This window comes from Cibotium barometz, chromosome 10 (genome assembly GCF_041138505.1).
Source record: "Cibotium barometz isolate CiBa-2024 chromosome 10, ASM4113850v1, whole genome shotgun sequence".
Taxonomy (NCBI): Eukaryota; Viridiplantae; Streptophyta; class Polypodiopsida; order Cyatheales; family Cibotiaceae; genus Cibotium; species Cibotium barometz.
Window position 1 is genome coordinate 30,110,581 of NC_141055.1, and position 13,838 is coordinate 30,124,418.

A 13,838-nucleotide genomic window follows, 5' to 3' on the forward strand; every position below is an offset into this window, starting at 1 on the left:
ATGTGTCCATCATCCTGTCCATGTGTCCGGGCATGAGTTCTATCATGTGAAAAGAGCATGGAGGACCAAATAGTTACACTCGCCTAGTAACTATGACACCTGAGTCAACCACTGCCCGCACGAGCTGCTCACTGACAGAAATACAAACTCCCCCCTGCATCCCAGAGGGGCCAAAGAGGGAGACCAAAAAGTGTTGACTCTTGCCTGGTAAAATCTTCCCGCAATGACGGGTATGCCCCTCAGAAAGATGGTGCTCCTGGAGGAAAAGAATGTAGATGGGTCCCCCAAATGCTGCTCTATGGAGCTCTCCTCTAAGGACACCTCGCCTCTAAAAGCACTGAGACTCTCCCACACCCTGAATGTTCCATGAGGCAATCCGCATATCAATCTCTGTGGGAGGCGAAACTATCGGAACTGCTCTCCATTCGAAGAGTCTTGGGCGTGGGTTTCGACGCAAAGTAGTCACAGTCAGTCCTGGGACGAAGGCGTGCCAGATGGGCGCAGATCTTATCCTCCATGTGTCGCCACTCTATCCGAGCTCGAGAGTAAGCATACTCTGAACTCCATCGGTCGCAATGTAGGTATCTGTAAGAGGGGGGAAGGGTTACTACAACTGACATGAAGAAACATAAAGAGCAACACCTCCCGGATGGAGGACACCACCTCCCCCTCCTGATCTCTATGGCCTGAGCCTCCCAGCTGCATCTTAGACAGGGCCCAGAGATGGGTCAGCACGTCGATGATGCGCAGATCATGAAGATGACGTGAAAGCTCCACTACCTGCCCCTGAATGGCGGCAGCCACCGACTCCGAATCCCACTCCATCCCCAGGGCTGCACTCAAGGGAAAGGAGAAGATCATCACACCACCCTCTGTCATGGATGGCCTGGAATGATGGAACACCACACAAATCCGAATGGGAGCCACAGTCTCCTCGAAAATATCAATTCCTTCGACAGGGAGACATCGGAAGAAACTGTAATCCACTGCAACCCCACGATCCTGGGGGGCCACCTAGCGACTCTGGCGGGAGAGCTCGCACTGGGGAGGCGGCGATGGCCATCTCTACCAGCTTCGAGAAGCGATGAATCAATCGATGGACAGAACTCGCCAGCTGCCTCCGCTCCGGATCAGGCGCAACTGGAAGGGCAGCGGGAATCCTCAAGAGAGGCGGAGGAAGGGGGGAGTGCGGGCTCACAAGAAGAGGGCAGGGCAGGGTAGGGAGGACTACTGCGGGAAGAGTCGGAGGCAAGGGTTGAGGATGACGGGGGGGGAGGGGGGGGAGGAGGCGGAGGGGGAGGGGGAGGGGTGGGGAGATGGGAGATGGGAGCGACTAGGAGTGATCCACCGAACAGGAAAGGTGCAGGGAGGGGCTCACCGAGGGCTCCATGGGACCAACTAGCCTCACTGGAATCTGAGAATCTGAGGAGGAATCCTAGCAGGGTAACGGCCTCCAAACCGGAGGGGCCGGAGGTGGGACCCTCAAAGTGATAAATGCTCGAAACAGTTCTATGACATAATCGAATCCTCCTGTACTCTGCCAGCCTGGAGCACTCGGCAACGCCGCTCGGCTCTGGAAGTCGACTAGTGGCCTTGGCGCAGGCCAACGGTCTGCCACTCTACGGCAGCAAAGTCGTTCGCGGTCGGGTCTTGGTGCTCTGCTGCCTGAAGGCCTGCAGCTCCCTCAGCCCCTTGAGGTTGATCTGAGCTAGGAAGAAGGGGAAGGGGGCGGGGGGGGGGGGGGGGGGGGGCACCGGAGGCAGTCTCCTAGACTAGCAACAAGGACAAGCTCTAGCGAGATCTCCCACCCATCGGCCTGCATATGAAGCATTGGCCTAGGAGGCCTGAGTACTCTGCTCTCTGCAGAATGGGGTCCCCCAGAGGCAAGGAAGGGATATGACATGAGGCACTGTCTCCGGCGAGGCAATACAAATGCCAAGGGATGGAATCCCAACCGCCCGTGCGAGGGCCTAAGCGGCATTAGGGGGGGATTCCATCACTCTTCCAATGACTGCACCAATCACCGGGAGATTCCTTCGTGAGGCCTGGGAAGCAGACTGTCACGGGAAAGCCTCAAACGCCACCCAATGAGAAGAGCATCAGAAAGAAGTTGCTTCATTAAGGCTCCATAAAATTGGACAACCTCTAGAGCTTTGGTGGTTAACCAAGTACTCCTTGCCTCTATCTCGTTTATTGCCTCCTGTTGGTGCTTTTGGTCTGCAATTTCCTCTAGTCAGGCCTTGGATGGCACAATTGACAAGCACACTTGACAGATGAGCCAAAGTCACATGGAACACTATCATTCACCCTAAGCAAGGAGGGCTGAATACTATAGATCCGGAAATCCAATGCAGAGCGTTACTCCGCATGCAAGTTAGTGGTCAGAGGCTTTCTCCCCCACACTGAGTCCCAGAAGAACTTCTTTCTCTACCAAATCTCCAGATGTACGCCCCATGTTGGTAGAGATTGGATGCTTAGTGGACACTTTATTTTAACAAAGGCAGTCTACAAAACACCCTCTTCTCCGCTTCTGTGTCAGCAGTTATGTGAGCTTGGAGCAAGATGAGACGTTTCTTGAGAGATCACAGGACAAGACAACAAATAGCTCATTGTGTGGAAAGATCTTATTAGACATGACCTTGGTCATCCCCTAGGTGCTTCTGATTACATGCAGTGGCCAGGCTCGGAGAGATGCACACCGACAGTTGGAACTTGGATTTTGGTGTTAGCATATATCATCTCCTGTTGGTGGCTATTCTGGTGTCTACGGAGGCCATTTCCATGCTTAGGCATTCCCCATATTTTCCCCCATTTTTCCCATATTTTTGATGTGGGTTGCCCACCCTTTTTATGGCTATTATGCCTATTTTCAGGTCGTGTAAGAACCTAGAAGGCAATTGGCCAGCTCATATGTGGTGTGTACATATGCTGCCCTCTTCCTCACTTTTGCTTGATCACTTTGGTGAGCACCTTCAGCCCTCTAATTACAGAGTCTACTCCTTGCCTACGGGCTGATTGTATCCACTCTTTTCTTGAAGATTAGTGCATCAGCGTTTTGTTGTTTTCTCTCATCTCTTTCTTGGAGCTTCAGCATTTTTGTCATCGCTCTACATCTTTCCGCTGCCCTCTGACATGGTATCAGAGCCCACAGGCGTCTAGACCTGGAATCACTGATTGGTGGTGATTTTCGCCGCATTTCCACACGAACTTGGTGGCTGTCCGCAGTGTTTCAAATTTCTTCTCCAGAGGGGCAGATCTGCATTTTTGCGTTCATTTTCTCCTCGTCGCTATCTTTCTATCCTGCCCACCCTCCCTACAAGTGCAAAGATCAGCTCTTGGGCTGTTTTGGTGGCTGCATTTTTCAGAGGAGGTACATCAGGGCACTCACCAACCTCGGGCGGTTCAAATACCCACTCTTCCAACTTTTCCTTTAGATGCCAAGCTGGATGGCACAAACTATGACATCTGGAAAGTTATTGTGGAAGCAATCTTGAAGACTTACGACCGTCTGGAGTTCATCACTCGACCGGTCCTCCAGACACCATAGAGGATGAGGATACGAGGGATGCCCTTACGCACGAAGCTGCTCTATGGAATCGGCTTACTGCCCGTGCCCAATCATTCATTCTTCTAAGCTCTCAACCCTCAGTCATCGCTCACATCAAACAGGATACCCATGCACACAGAGGCAATTAAGCGCACCGGATCTTCTCATCGACTCCCACTGCACTTTCTTGGCATCACAGCGCCCATGATTGACTGCAGTTAGTTTACACACTATGATGAGGATTTCTGGCTTTCAGCTGTGATCTTGTATTTGTTCTTTCTTACTTAAAAAAGAAGTCTCTTTTTTGCACAAAAAGAAAATCACTAGCTGCTTGGGATCCCATGTTTTCACTTAAGCCTCTAACATCCAATCATGAGCACAAGAGTCTACTTCGCAACAACACATCAATGCAGTCTCCTACGTACCGTCTCTTCGATTGGAACAGAAGTGTCAATACGATGCTGGTAGTAAAGATCAATGTAACTGACATCCAGCCTTTTCAGGCTGTCTTCACATGCTTTCCGTACGTAATCCCTGCTGCCTTTCACCACAAGCTCACCATTTTCATACACATTGCCAAACTTTGTTGCAAGCTGAATTTTTTCTCGAGGCAGAAACTTAAGAGCCTGTTTGAGAGAAAGAGAAAAAGTCTTTCATTAGGCCTCAGAAAAGAAACCATTGTCAAAAAATTAAGCAATGACAGGGGGGAGAGATGTTAAAAAGTCAGATAATGGTCAGAAGTGCTCACTAAGGCTGGTTAGACATAAAGGGTGCAGCCAGGGGTCATGACCACCCATGAGTCTTGGGCAGGCAATCTTGCCAGTTCAAGCCCCTACAGGTGGGGATTTATGTGTGACCAACCTAATTTAGCTAGTGAAGAAGCTTAGTTCGTAATAAGGGCTTCTAGTTCCCAAATAGGATATGTGGGTTGGACCATCAGCTTCAATATACAAATGAGGTGGTAAGCTTGCATCTAAACTTGAAGAAACTACCTTCCGAACCAAATCTAACATGAAACGAGTTGAAATCAAAAGAAAAAAACCTTCTAAGCTACAAGAAGCACCTTTCCAACCAAAACCTCATTTGTGAACGGGCCGTACATATCAGCAGTGTCAAAGAAGGTGACTCCTTGTTCATATGCATGCTTTATAAGATCAATGCCTTGTTCTTCAGTTGGGATCGGGTGGTAAGCTGTAGATAATCCCATGCACCCTAATCCAATTGCTGGAACCTGATAGAAAAGGGGATATACACCTTTGTAAGCTTTCAAAAATGGTTCCTTCTCTAAGCTTGAATGAGACAAAGACAAGCAAACCGTTTAAATGGGCTTCCTACTACTCAACAAGAAAACGTACAATGACAAAATTAACTTCTAGAGAAAAGACTAACTAAAAATCTTCAAGCTGGTAAAATATAGTAGCCACAAAACACAAAAATGATTCAGTTAACTGATCTTTTGTCTATTTGTCACCTCATCTTCACAATTCTAGGCCATGTGTATGAAGAAGACTGAACAGTTTCAATAAGACCGAGGCCAAAGTACCTATTTAGTTCATTGCAACTGAATGAAACGAAATGTTTCATAAACGTTTCATTGCAATGAAACAAGTTTCTTTCATGGCCACTGGGAAAACCTACGAATTCCAGCGTTTTTTATCCAAAGAGCACGATTTTCGAAAAAAAAAATGTCTACAAGCGAATATGAAACAGATTGTATATACATATGTATACATATATACACATATATATGTATACATATGTATACATATATGTATACATACATATGTATACATATGTATGTATACATATGTATGCATACATACATATATATATATACATACATATATATATATGTATACATATAGAGGTGCCTGTGTGGTACGTAGTACATTGTATTGAATTTTTACGGCCAGAATCGCGTTTGGGATATGTCTCGGTCTCTCTTGCCTTGAACAAATCAGCCCCTGCCAGCTCCTCCTGCACTTTCCAGGTTCCGTGCCCGCCATCTCTCACGTTAGTTGTGTTGATTTGTGCTTTTTTTCTTCGATTTTGCAAAAAACACACAGATTTTGAAATTTGGGGGTTTTCATGCTAGGGTGGCAATCCAGCCCTGTTTTTGTCAAGCTGCCTCCAACTAAGGATGCCATGTGAGCCCATGTCACTCCTGTGTCTAAATATGGTGGTTCAAGCACACAAAAGTGGAAATGCAATTTTTGTGGGGTTAGCTCGTGAGGGTCCATAATCCGTGTTAAGGCCCATTTCACAAGTTTAACCGAGTAAGGCATTGGTGCATGCAAACTTGTGCCTACAAACATTGAAGCTGAGCTACAAGAATGAAAAAGACAACAACTGGCAAGACGTGGTGGTGCACCTGTGCGTGAGGATATTGGGGCTAGTAAGGATACAGGCGATGCATCAAAGAGAACACGGTTGGGTTCAAAGAAAGATGGACAGAGCCAAGCAAGATTCGGGGGTGCTGGTATTTCCACTCCCACATCAACACAAACCCCTTTACCCGCAGCACCCAGAGCCTCTCTAAAGAGAGCAAGCATTCAAGCAAGCATGCAAAAGCAGGCAATTAAAGATGCAACTAGGGAACTCACTAGGCTTTTCATCCAATGCGCTTTGTCTTTTCACATTGTGCGCACACCACGATGGAAAAAGGCCATGAGGGCAATCAGCCGCATTGGATGTGAGTGGGAGGGACCCACCTATGAGACCTTGTGCACTAAAGAGCTCAAAAGAGAGCAACAAGCAGTGAAGGTGGAGATGGAGCCACTATAAGCCACTTGGAGCAAGTATGGTTGCACATTGTTATGTGATGGGTGGTCAGATATACGCAAGAGGAATGTGTACAATATTTTCGTGTCCTCTTGCAAGGGCTATGTTTTTGTGTGCCATTGATGCATCTATGCCTAGGACAGTGGTGACAGGAGCGTTTATATGGTCACACCTCCGCGAGGCTATCATGGAGATAGGCCACAGAACATAGTGCAGGTGGTCACTGACAATGGTAGCAACTGTGTCTCTATGGGACGGATGCTAGAGGATGAGTTCCCGCTTTGTCTTCACACCCTTTTAGCAAATCGGTGAGATCCGTCGAGAGGTCAGAAAACTTGTCTATGTGGGTGGAGTATGCCTGGCATATACCCACAAAGGATCTGATGTCGTATGCTGTCTGAGGTACTTCCCAATTGACAATCTCGACCAGTTCAGTCAAATCAAGTCGAAAGCCTTCTACACTAATTATGTATCCCAAGTAATGCACCTGGAACAAATAAAATTCCGACTTCTTTTCATTGACGTAGAGCTCGTTGCTTTCCAGCAACCTAAGGACTTTCTCCACATCAATGTCATGCTGCTCAACTGTAGCGGAAAATACCAGTATGTCGTCCCCATAAATATGAACACACACTTTCCAATCAAATCCCAGAAAACACGCATCATCATGCGGTTAAATGTAGGTGGGGCGTTCGTCAAGCCAAATGGCATGGCCACAAATTCATAGTGGGCCCGTTTCGTACGGAAGGCTGTCTTGGAGATGTCCCCCTCCACAATCCTCACCTGGTGGTACCCACTCTTTAAATCAAGTTTCGAGAACACCTTTGCTCCATTCAGCCTCTCGAGAATATAATCTATTCGAGGCATTGGGAACCTACTCTTGATAGTCAGCTTATTGAGTGCACGATAATCGACACACAAACGGAAAGACCCATCTTTCTTCTTGACAAATAAGATTGGGGCTGCAAATGGCGACACGCTGGGGCAGATGAAGCCAAATTGCAACAATTCTTGGAGTTGGCGGTTCAACTCTGATTCCATTGCCTTGGAAAGGCGATACGGAAACTTGCTCGCGGGTTCCAAGCCTGGGAGGAGGTCAATCTTGTGGTCCTCCTGTCTAGACAGGGGGAGCTGGGGAGGGAGACTCTCCCGAAGAAAAATCTTTTGGAACTTTTCATGGAGAGCCGAGTACTTCTCGGAAGCACTGGCCATCGTCTGGGCTGTCTGGATGTATATCATCGCACAATGTGCGCCTTTCCTGACTGCTCGCTTAGCCTGCAAGTGGCTTATGAGCGGAAAGTTTGGAATTCCTGGCTCACACTTAATGGTCACTGGGACGTTTGACACATTCCGATTGATCTGGAACGTGTGCTTGTCCCACTTGACATCAGGAAGAAACTTGTGAAACCACTGAATACCCAAAATTATGTCTGCTCCTACAAGAGGGGCAACCATAAAATCACGCACAAATTCTATGCCCTGATTAACTAACTTAGCACCTAGAGCTTCATACTTGACGCTCGTATCATGCCTGTGCTAAAACCCTCAACCTGTTTGTCCACCAAAGTCAGGACGAAACGGGCACGCCGAGCGGCCTGGCCCTCTTCCATACAAAGAAGAGGAACAGGTTGTCTACTACTCAGTTGGAGCGGTTAGTGTATTGCCATTGCAATTTCCGCCTAATTGGACAGTCGAGCAATCCGATAGAGCCTCACCAGGTCAATGTCGATAAAATCGACATTGAGAAGATGAAAGATGTCCCATAGATTCCTCATGAGGTGCGCGACATATATGCCATATTGTATGAGGAGTTGATGGCACCTGCTCATGACACACGAGCATCTACAGCAGCATTATCAGGAGGTGCTAGTACCAGTGCAGCAGCAGAGACGAGTGCAGTAGCTGAGGCAGCATCATACTCTTTTGAGTGACGTTGAGTCTACAGAGGAGACTCCTGGTGAGGACATCGAGGATGTTGAGGATTGAGTGCCCAGACTCCAGATTGAGGACTCTAGTCTTTGGGGCTTCTAGTTTACTATTTGTCAATGAGTCATGCATAATTGCATCTATCAACATGCTTTACTTTGTGTATTTCAGACTTCAATTTACTTTTTTTGTATCAGCTCAAGATTCAAACTTTTTGTAATCACTTTGAGTGCCATTATTGATGATGGAATCCAAATCTTGATTCTTGACGTTGCCAGTTTATTTATGCCAATTGGTCAGTGACTCAGTTGGGTGCCCACTATAACTATAACTAGGTCACCCAGCTTCTTTAGTTTGAGCTTGTAAACATGTTTTAATATGTAAATGATGTATATATATATACCTAGATGAATCCAGGAACATGCCCAAATTCACCTTTTAGGAATGTGCATGTTATATACTCATGGTAGTCAACCAGACTTTATAACTATCAACTCCATTATGCATAGTATGGACTAGCGACTACGACATCCCCACTAACGTCATTAGTGCCCAATAGTGGGTGTAAAACTCTGTATCAAGATATGCTCTCACACACACACTCCACACACACACACACACAAAAGCATATATTCACACAAAGCCCTTCGTACTAAGTTTCTGTCAAACCTCCGAAGATGCAAGGAAGGCAACATATTATAAACTTATATATAAATTTTGGGACATGTAGGAAAGGCAACATATTTTTAACATATTATAAACTTGTATATAAATTTTGGGACATGTAACCCCTTTTTTTGTATGAAATGTTTTTTAAACTTCTAGGAAATGAAAGAAATGTTTATGAAACACGTTTCATGAAACGCCTGCCAACTATGATACTATCACCAATAGTTACAAGTCTTAACAAGATAAGCTATCATTTGAAATGTCCACCAAGCACAAGAATAGCATAGGATAGAATGAAGAAGAAGAACAAAATTGATTGTGCATGCAAATAAATCAAGAAGATAGACAACCCATGAAGGAGACTACAACGCTTTGGCCAAATTCATGAAGTCAAGGTATTGTTAACTTTTTGGTCCAGACAGTACGACACACGACAACTTGTCTGGATAAATGGAACCCCTTGGGTAACCTTTTCAAACCACGGATAATCACTGGAACTAGAAGTCCTCGGCAACCATGATGGCATGATGTTGCCAAGTGACGATTGGGTCTCCTCCTGGGAAAGCACGTAATAAAATGTGAACTGCAGTGTGTTATTGACAACTTAGCTTTCTGCACTATTTCAAGAGAAATCAGTTCCTTGCTATCTTCTTCCTATTGCCGGCTGGCCATACAGTTGTCAAGCCTAGGGACCGCCTCAAGAATAAGTGCCACGGGGTCTTAAAGACCCTTGTCAGGTGACATCAATGGATGACATTGATCAAAATCATGACGCCTTTTTTGGACCGTCGGATAAAGTAAACTAGGTCCAATAAACTAGGGGTGAAAAACATAGAATATAATGACTTGAAACCACATGGTTTCGTTGCTTGAAGGTATAGTGTAGTGGTTAGATTTTTCCAATGGTGACCCAAGGTCTCGAGTTCAAATCCTCTTCTGCACATAACATCTTGCTCCAAAATTTTCTTAGTCCCAAACCCAAATTCACCCTCATTCCATGATGTAAACTAGGAAGTAAACTATAATTTGCTAAGTAAACTAAGAAGTAAACTATGCCCGCTTAGTAAACTAGGAAGTAAACTATGATCGCTTAGTAAACTAGGAAGTAAACTATGCCCGTTTAGTAAACTAGGAAGTAAACTATGATCGCTTAGTAACCTATTTTACTGGCCCTAGTTTACTTTATCCGACGGCCCAATAAAGGTGTTGCGATTTTTGATCAATGCCATCCATTGATGTCACCTAACAAGGGTCTTTAAGACCCCGTGGCACTTAGTCCTGAGGGCCTAACCGGTTGGTGTGTACCTGCTGTTGAGCACCCTGGTGCTCATGTGCGTTGGTTTTGATGCATGTTTGGTTCCTATTGTGCCCGGGGGCATTGCCCATGAAGTGTAGCTGCTGCAGACACTTTTAACACAACCATTGACCTCCGGTGCTAGTCCTACAGAGTACCAGCTTTTCAATAACGGGGCTGAGAGAGCCATGTGCTCATATAGGAGCGCTAGTGTTGTGCATGGCCCCGGAACATGAGTGATGTGTTCTCTCATCTTTAGGAAGGTAAGGATTGCATGTGATTATTCATCTGGCGACCAGCAGCAGTAGGATGGCGATGATGATGGTGAATTTAGATTTCAGTGCATGGCAGCAAGGCGTTGGCTATGGAAGCCCTTGTGCTCAACGTTTCCCTATAGGAGATGGTAGACTAGTCAGCTTGCAGAGAATCGTGAGTGATTAGGCCCATACACCAACAACCACTTGTTGGAAGCCCACACCACACTTGGCATACTTGCCTTAAGTGTGTGTTAACCACTTGGATGATGGTATTGTCATGTGAGACGATGGTATCTCAACCATGAATGCAACGCAGTCCAGATTGTCCATCCTTGATCCTCGTATATGCATAAAATATTTGTTGTCACCTCTAATCAAGTTTCTTGTCCTTCGTTTGTTGATCTGGATTGAAAAGAATCTGATCTAGATCTTCCATTTAGGTGGTTTATCATCAGTAGATACCTCAGGCTCAAGCCCCTAATATCATCGTAGAAGACTGGCATAAAGGGCATCATGAATCCTCCAATCATCCACTTGATCTGTCAGTAGAATTGCATCAGATCTGTCCATACTGGTGCATCAGATCAACATTGATGCATTGGGTTGTCCAAGTCAAGTGGTGCCTAGGACGGCAGCTCATTGAAGAGTGAAACAGCTCATGCTTTTCGAAAGAAGGAATGTGTATGTTTATGGAGGAATCAACTGTTCTTGTTGCTGACAGTGCACACCAGAATTCAAGTAGGTAATATGTATTCAATCAAGCGGTTTCATTGTAAGGGCCTTCAAGAGGAGTACGGCTAGTAAAAAACAGTTTGGGCTCTAAAGACATATACATGGATTTTCTTCTAAATTCCCTCCACAACCCTGTGAGAAATCGCTGGCACGCTGCATCCGAGTCTCAAAAAAATTTCCTTGAGAGAGGCCATTTGATGTCCAGGCAGCTCCGAGCCAAGAGCAAACTCTACTAACACTCTTTCATGCAGACTTCATGATCCCATGTGCTTTTACCAGTGGAAATAGCAAGGATAGCAGTGATACCCATCATGATCATTACGAAAATAGTGATAGAGATAATGGTGAAATTAGCAGTGATAGAGATGAAGACCATAGTACACCATATTCTGCTATGCATACACATATATACAAACAGGTAATGAACAAGATATAGGGACTGTAATCAAACCTGGAGGCCCTGCATTCCAAGTCGACGAAATGGAAGAGACATGCTGGAGGGTTCAGCTATGCAAAGGTGGAGCTGACACACACACACACACACACACACACACAAACGCATCAGCAGGAAGATCAAAGAAGAAATAACCATAAGCAAGAAGATGCATAGCCATAGCCACTCACCGACGAAGCGTGACGGTGACCACCACAACGTGAACAGAGAAACTAGCGTATAGGCTTTTGCGTCAAACGTTTGTTCTCACTGCCCGGCCGTTTACCCGGTCAATGCACTGCCCGCCCATGGATTTCTGAAAAAAATAGTGAAAAAACAATTACTGTTTCCCTCGGGCACATAGTCTAGTGGTAGAACGGTTGGGTTCCATTATGGAAGAGTTTGTGTGAGCCGATGGAGTAATCCACCTTCCCAACACAAAAACCATATTAGTGTTGTAAAAACGATGGTAAGATTATAAAAACCTATAACAGTGGTGGCAAAGATTATAGTATATATAGTAGAATCATGGGGCACATGTCAATAAAGCTGCCAACTAGTGCTCAATGCTCGAAATAAAAAGCATCATAGTGTACTTGTACCGGCTAGAATTAAGAAATACCGCGACAGAGATTTTACGTAGTCGTTTAAACTAAGCAGTAGCCCTTAAAATCTTATTTAAAGGAAAAAATATATATATTTTTTAGTTATAAAATCGAAATATTGTAGATATTTCAAAAATTAAAACCGGACAGATTTAAGAGTTGTCCTTATTTTGATTGATTTAAAAATATGTTTTTCTCGAAACCTGTCATCAAGCAAGGACAGGATGGACCAAGGACTTGGAAGGAATTTCAAAAGCTCATCAAAAAAAAAAAATCTTCCACCTCAATGCAAAGCCAAGGCACGTCAATAATGGAATGTGCTATGCCAACTTGATAAAGAATCTGTGCAAATGTTTGTGGATAAAGAATCTGTGCAAATGTATGTGGATAAATTTTGGCAAACACTTATCCAACTTCAAGCCATTTAGAGAGTGCGATCAAAGGACTAAAAATGAAAATTCATTGCTGGATTGAATCCTACACTTAGGGTGGAGATCAACATTTTTCAACCACACTCTCTATCCACGGCTATCTCTTTGGCCCACAATTGTGAGCGAAAGAATAGAGCACCAAAGGAGAACAAACCACTACATGAGTCTCATACTAACAAATTTAAAAAATTTGTTCCATATCGTAAGTTTGACAGGAATGCCAATGCAAATAGAAGCAAAGCTTCTAACAATGACAAACAAGGTGCCAACAAAACAACAACAAGAAGAGTGAAGATGTGAAGCCAAAGCAAGTTTTTATACCCTAAAATTACAGTTGTGGACAACGAGGACATTGCAATTAATTTCCCAGAGAAAAAGAAGAAACCCACCACTTGAGTTAACATGATTGATGGTGAAGACAACGAGGATGACAACGACTTTTCTCTCGAGCAAGATCGTAATTTTGAATAGGAAGAGGAATACGATGATTCAGGTATGCCTAAACCTATCGAAAAGAAAGTATCTCTTCATATGCTTCTTAAAATGAAAGGTACAATTAAGAGCAAGGAAGCAAACATATTGCATGATGCTAGTAGTACACATGACTTTATTTCTGAAAAGCTTGTGCATGATCTTAAATAAGATGTTGTTCCTTCTAAGGTACAATTAAGAGCAAGGAAGTAAACATATTGCATGATGCTAGTACTACACATGACTTTATTTCTGAAAAGCTTGTGCATGATCTTAAATAAGATGTTGTTCCTTCTAAAGTACAAGATTAAAACTGCATTTCAAGGAACTAAATACCATTGCACTAGAGAATTGAAAGATGCTATATTATCCTTGCACCTTATGAGCAATCCCGCACATTTCTCATTGCACCCTTGCATTCATATGATGTTATCCTCAGTATGCCATGGAGACATGAGAACAACCCACACATTGATTACAACTCTCATGATTTATCATTTGTTTTCAATGGTGAGCGTGTCTGTCTTAAAGGATTAAGGGAATCTAGTGCATGTGCACTCCTTAGCCACACCAAAGCTAAGCAAGCCATAAGGAAAAAGGGGAAGACTTATTTAGTCTTGGTTAATGAGCTTACTTCTTCTAAACCAACTCATAAGGACTCATCGCACAAACAATTCATTTCACAATTTTTG

At 44.6% G+C, this 13,838-nt stretch overlaps 1 protein-coding gene across 2 annotated transcripts in view; it reads right to left on the bottom strand.

Annotated features, from left to right (window-relative positions):
• LOC147634767 (putative aldo-keto reductase 1) overlaps positions 1–11,903 on the bottom strand; it is a 51,467-nt gene extending 39,564 nt beyond the window's left edge. Inside the window, exons 1-4 of one of the 2 annotated variants that reach the window (XM_086803946.1) lie at positions 11,831–11,903; positions 11,658–11,729; positions 4,611–4,778; positions 3,973–4,173 (exon numbers count right to left, since the gene is read on the bottom strand). In XM_086803946.1, coding sequence (XP_086660072.1) covers positions 3,973–4,173; positions 4,611–4,778; positions 11,658–11,699 — 411 coding nt within the window. In that variant the 5' untranslated portion in view covers positions 11,700–11,729; positions 11,831–11,903. The remainder of the gene's footprint in view (positions 1–3,972; positions 4,174–4,610; positions 4,779–11,657; positions 11,730–11,830) is intronic. The other variant, XM_086803947.1, reaches the window with a different exon arrangement.
• Between the last annotated feature and the right edge of the window lie 1,935 nt (positions 11,904–13,838).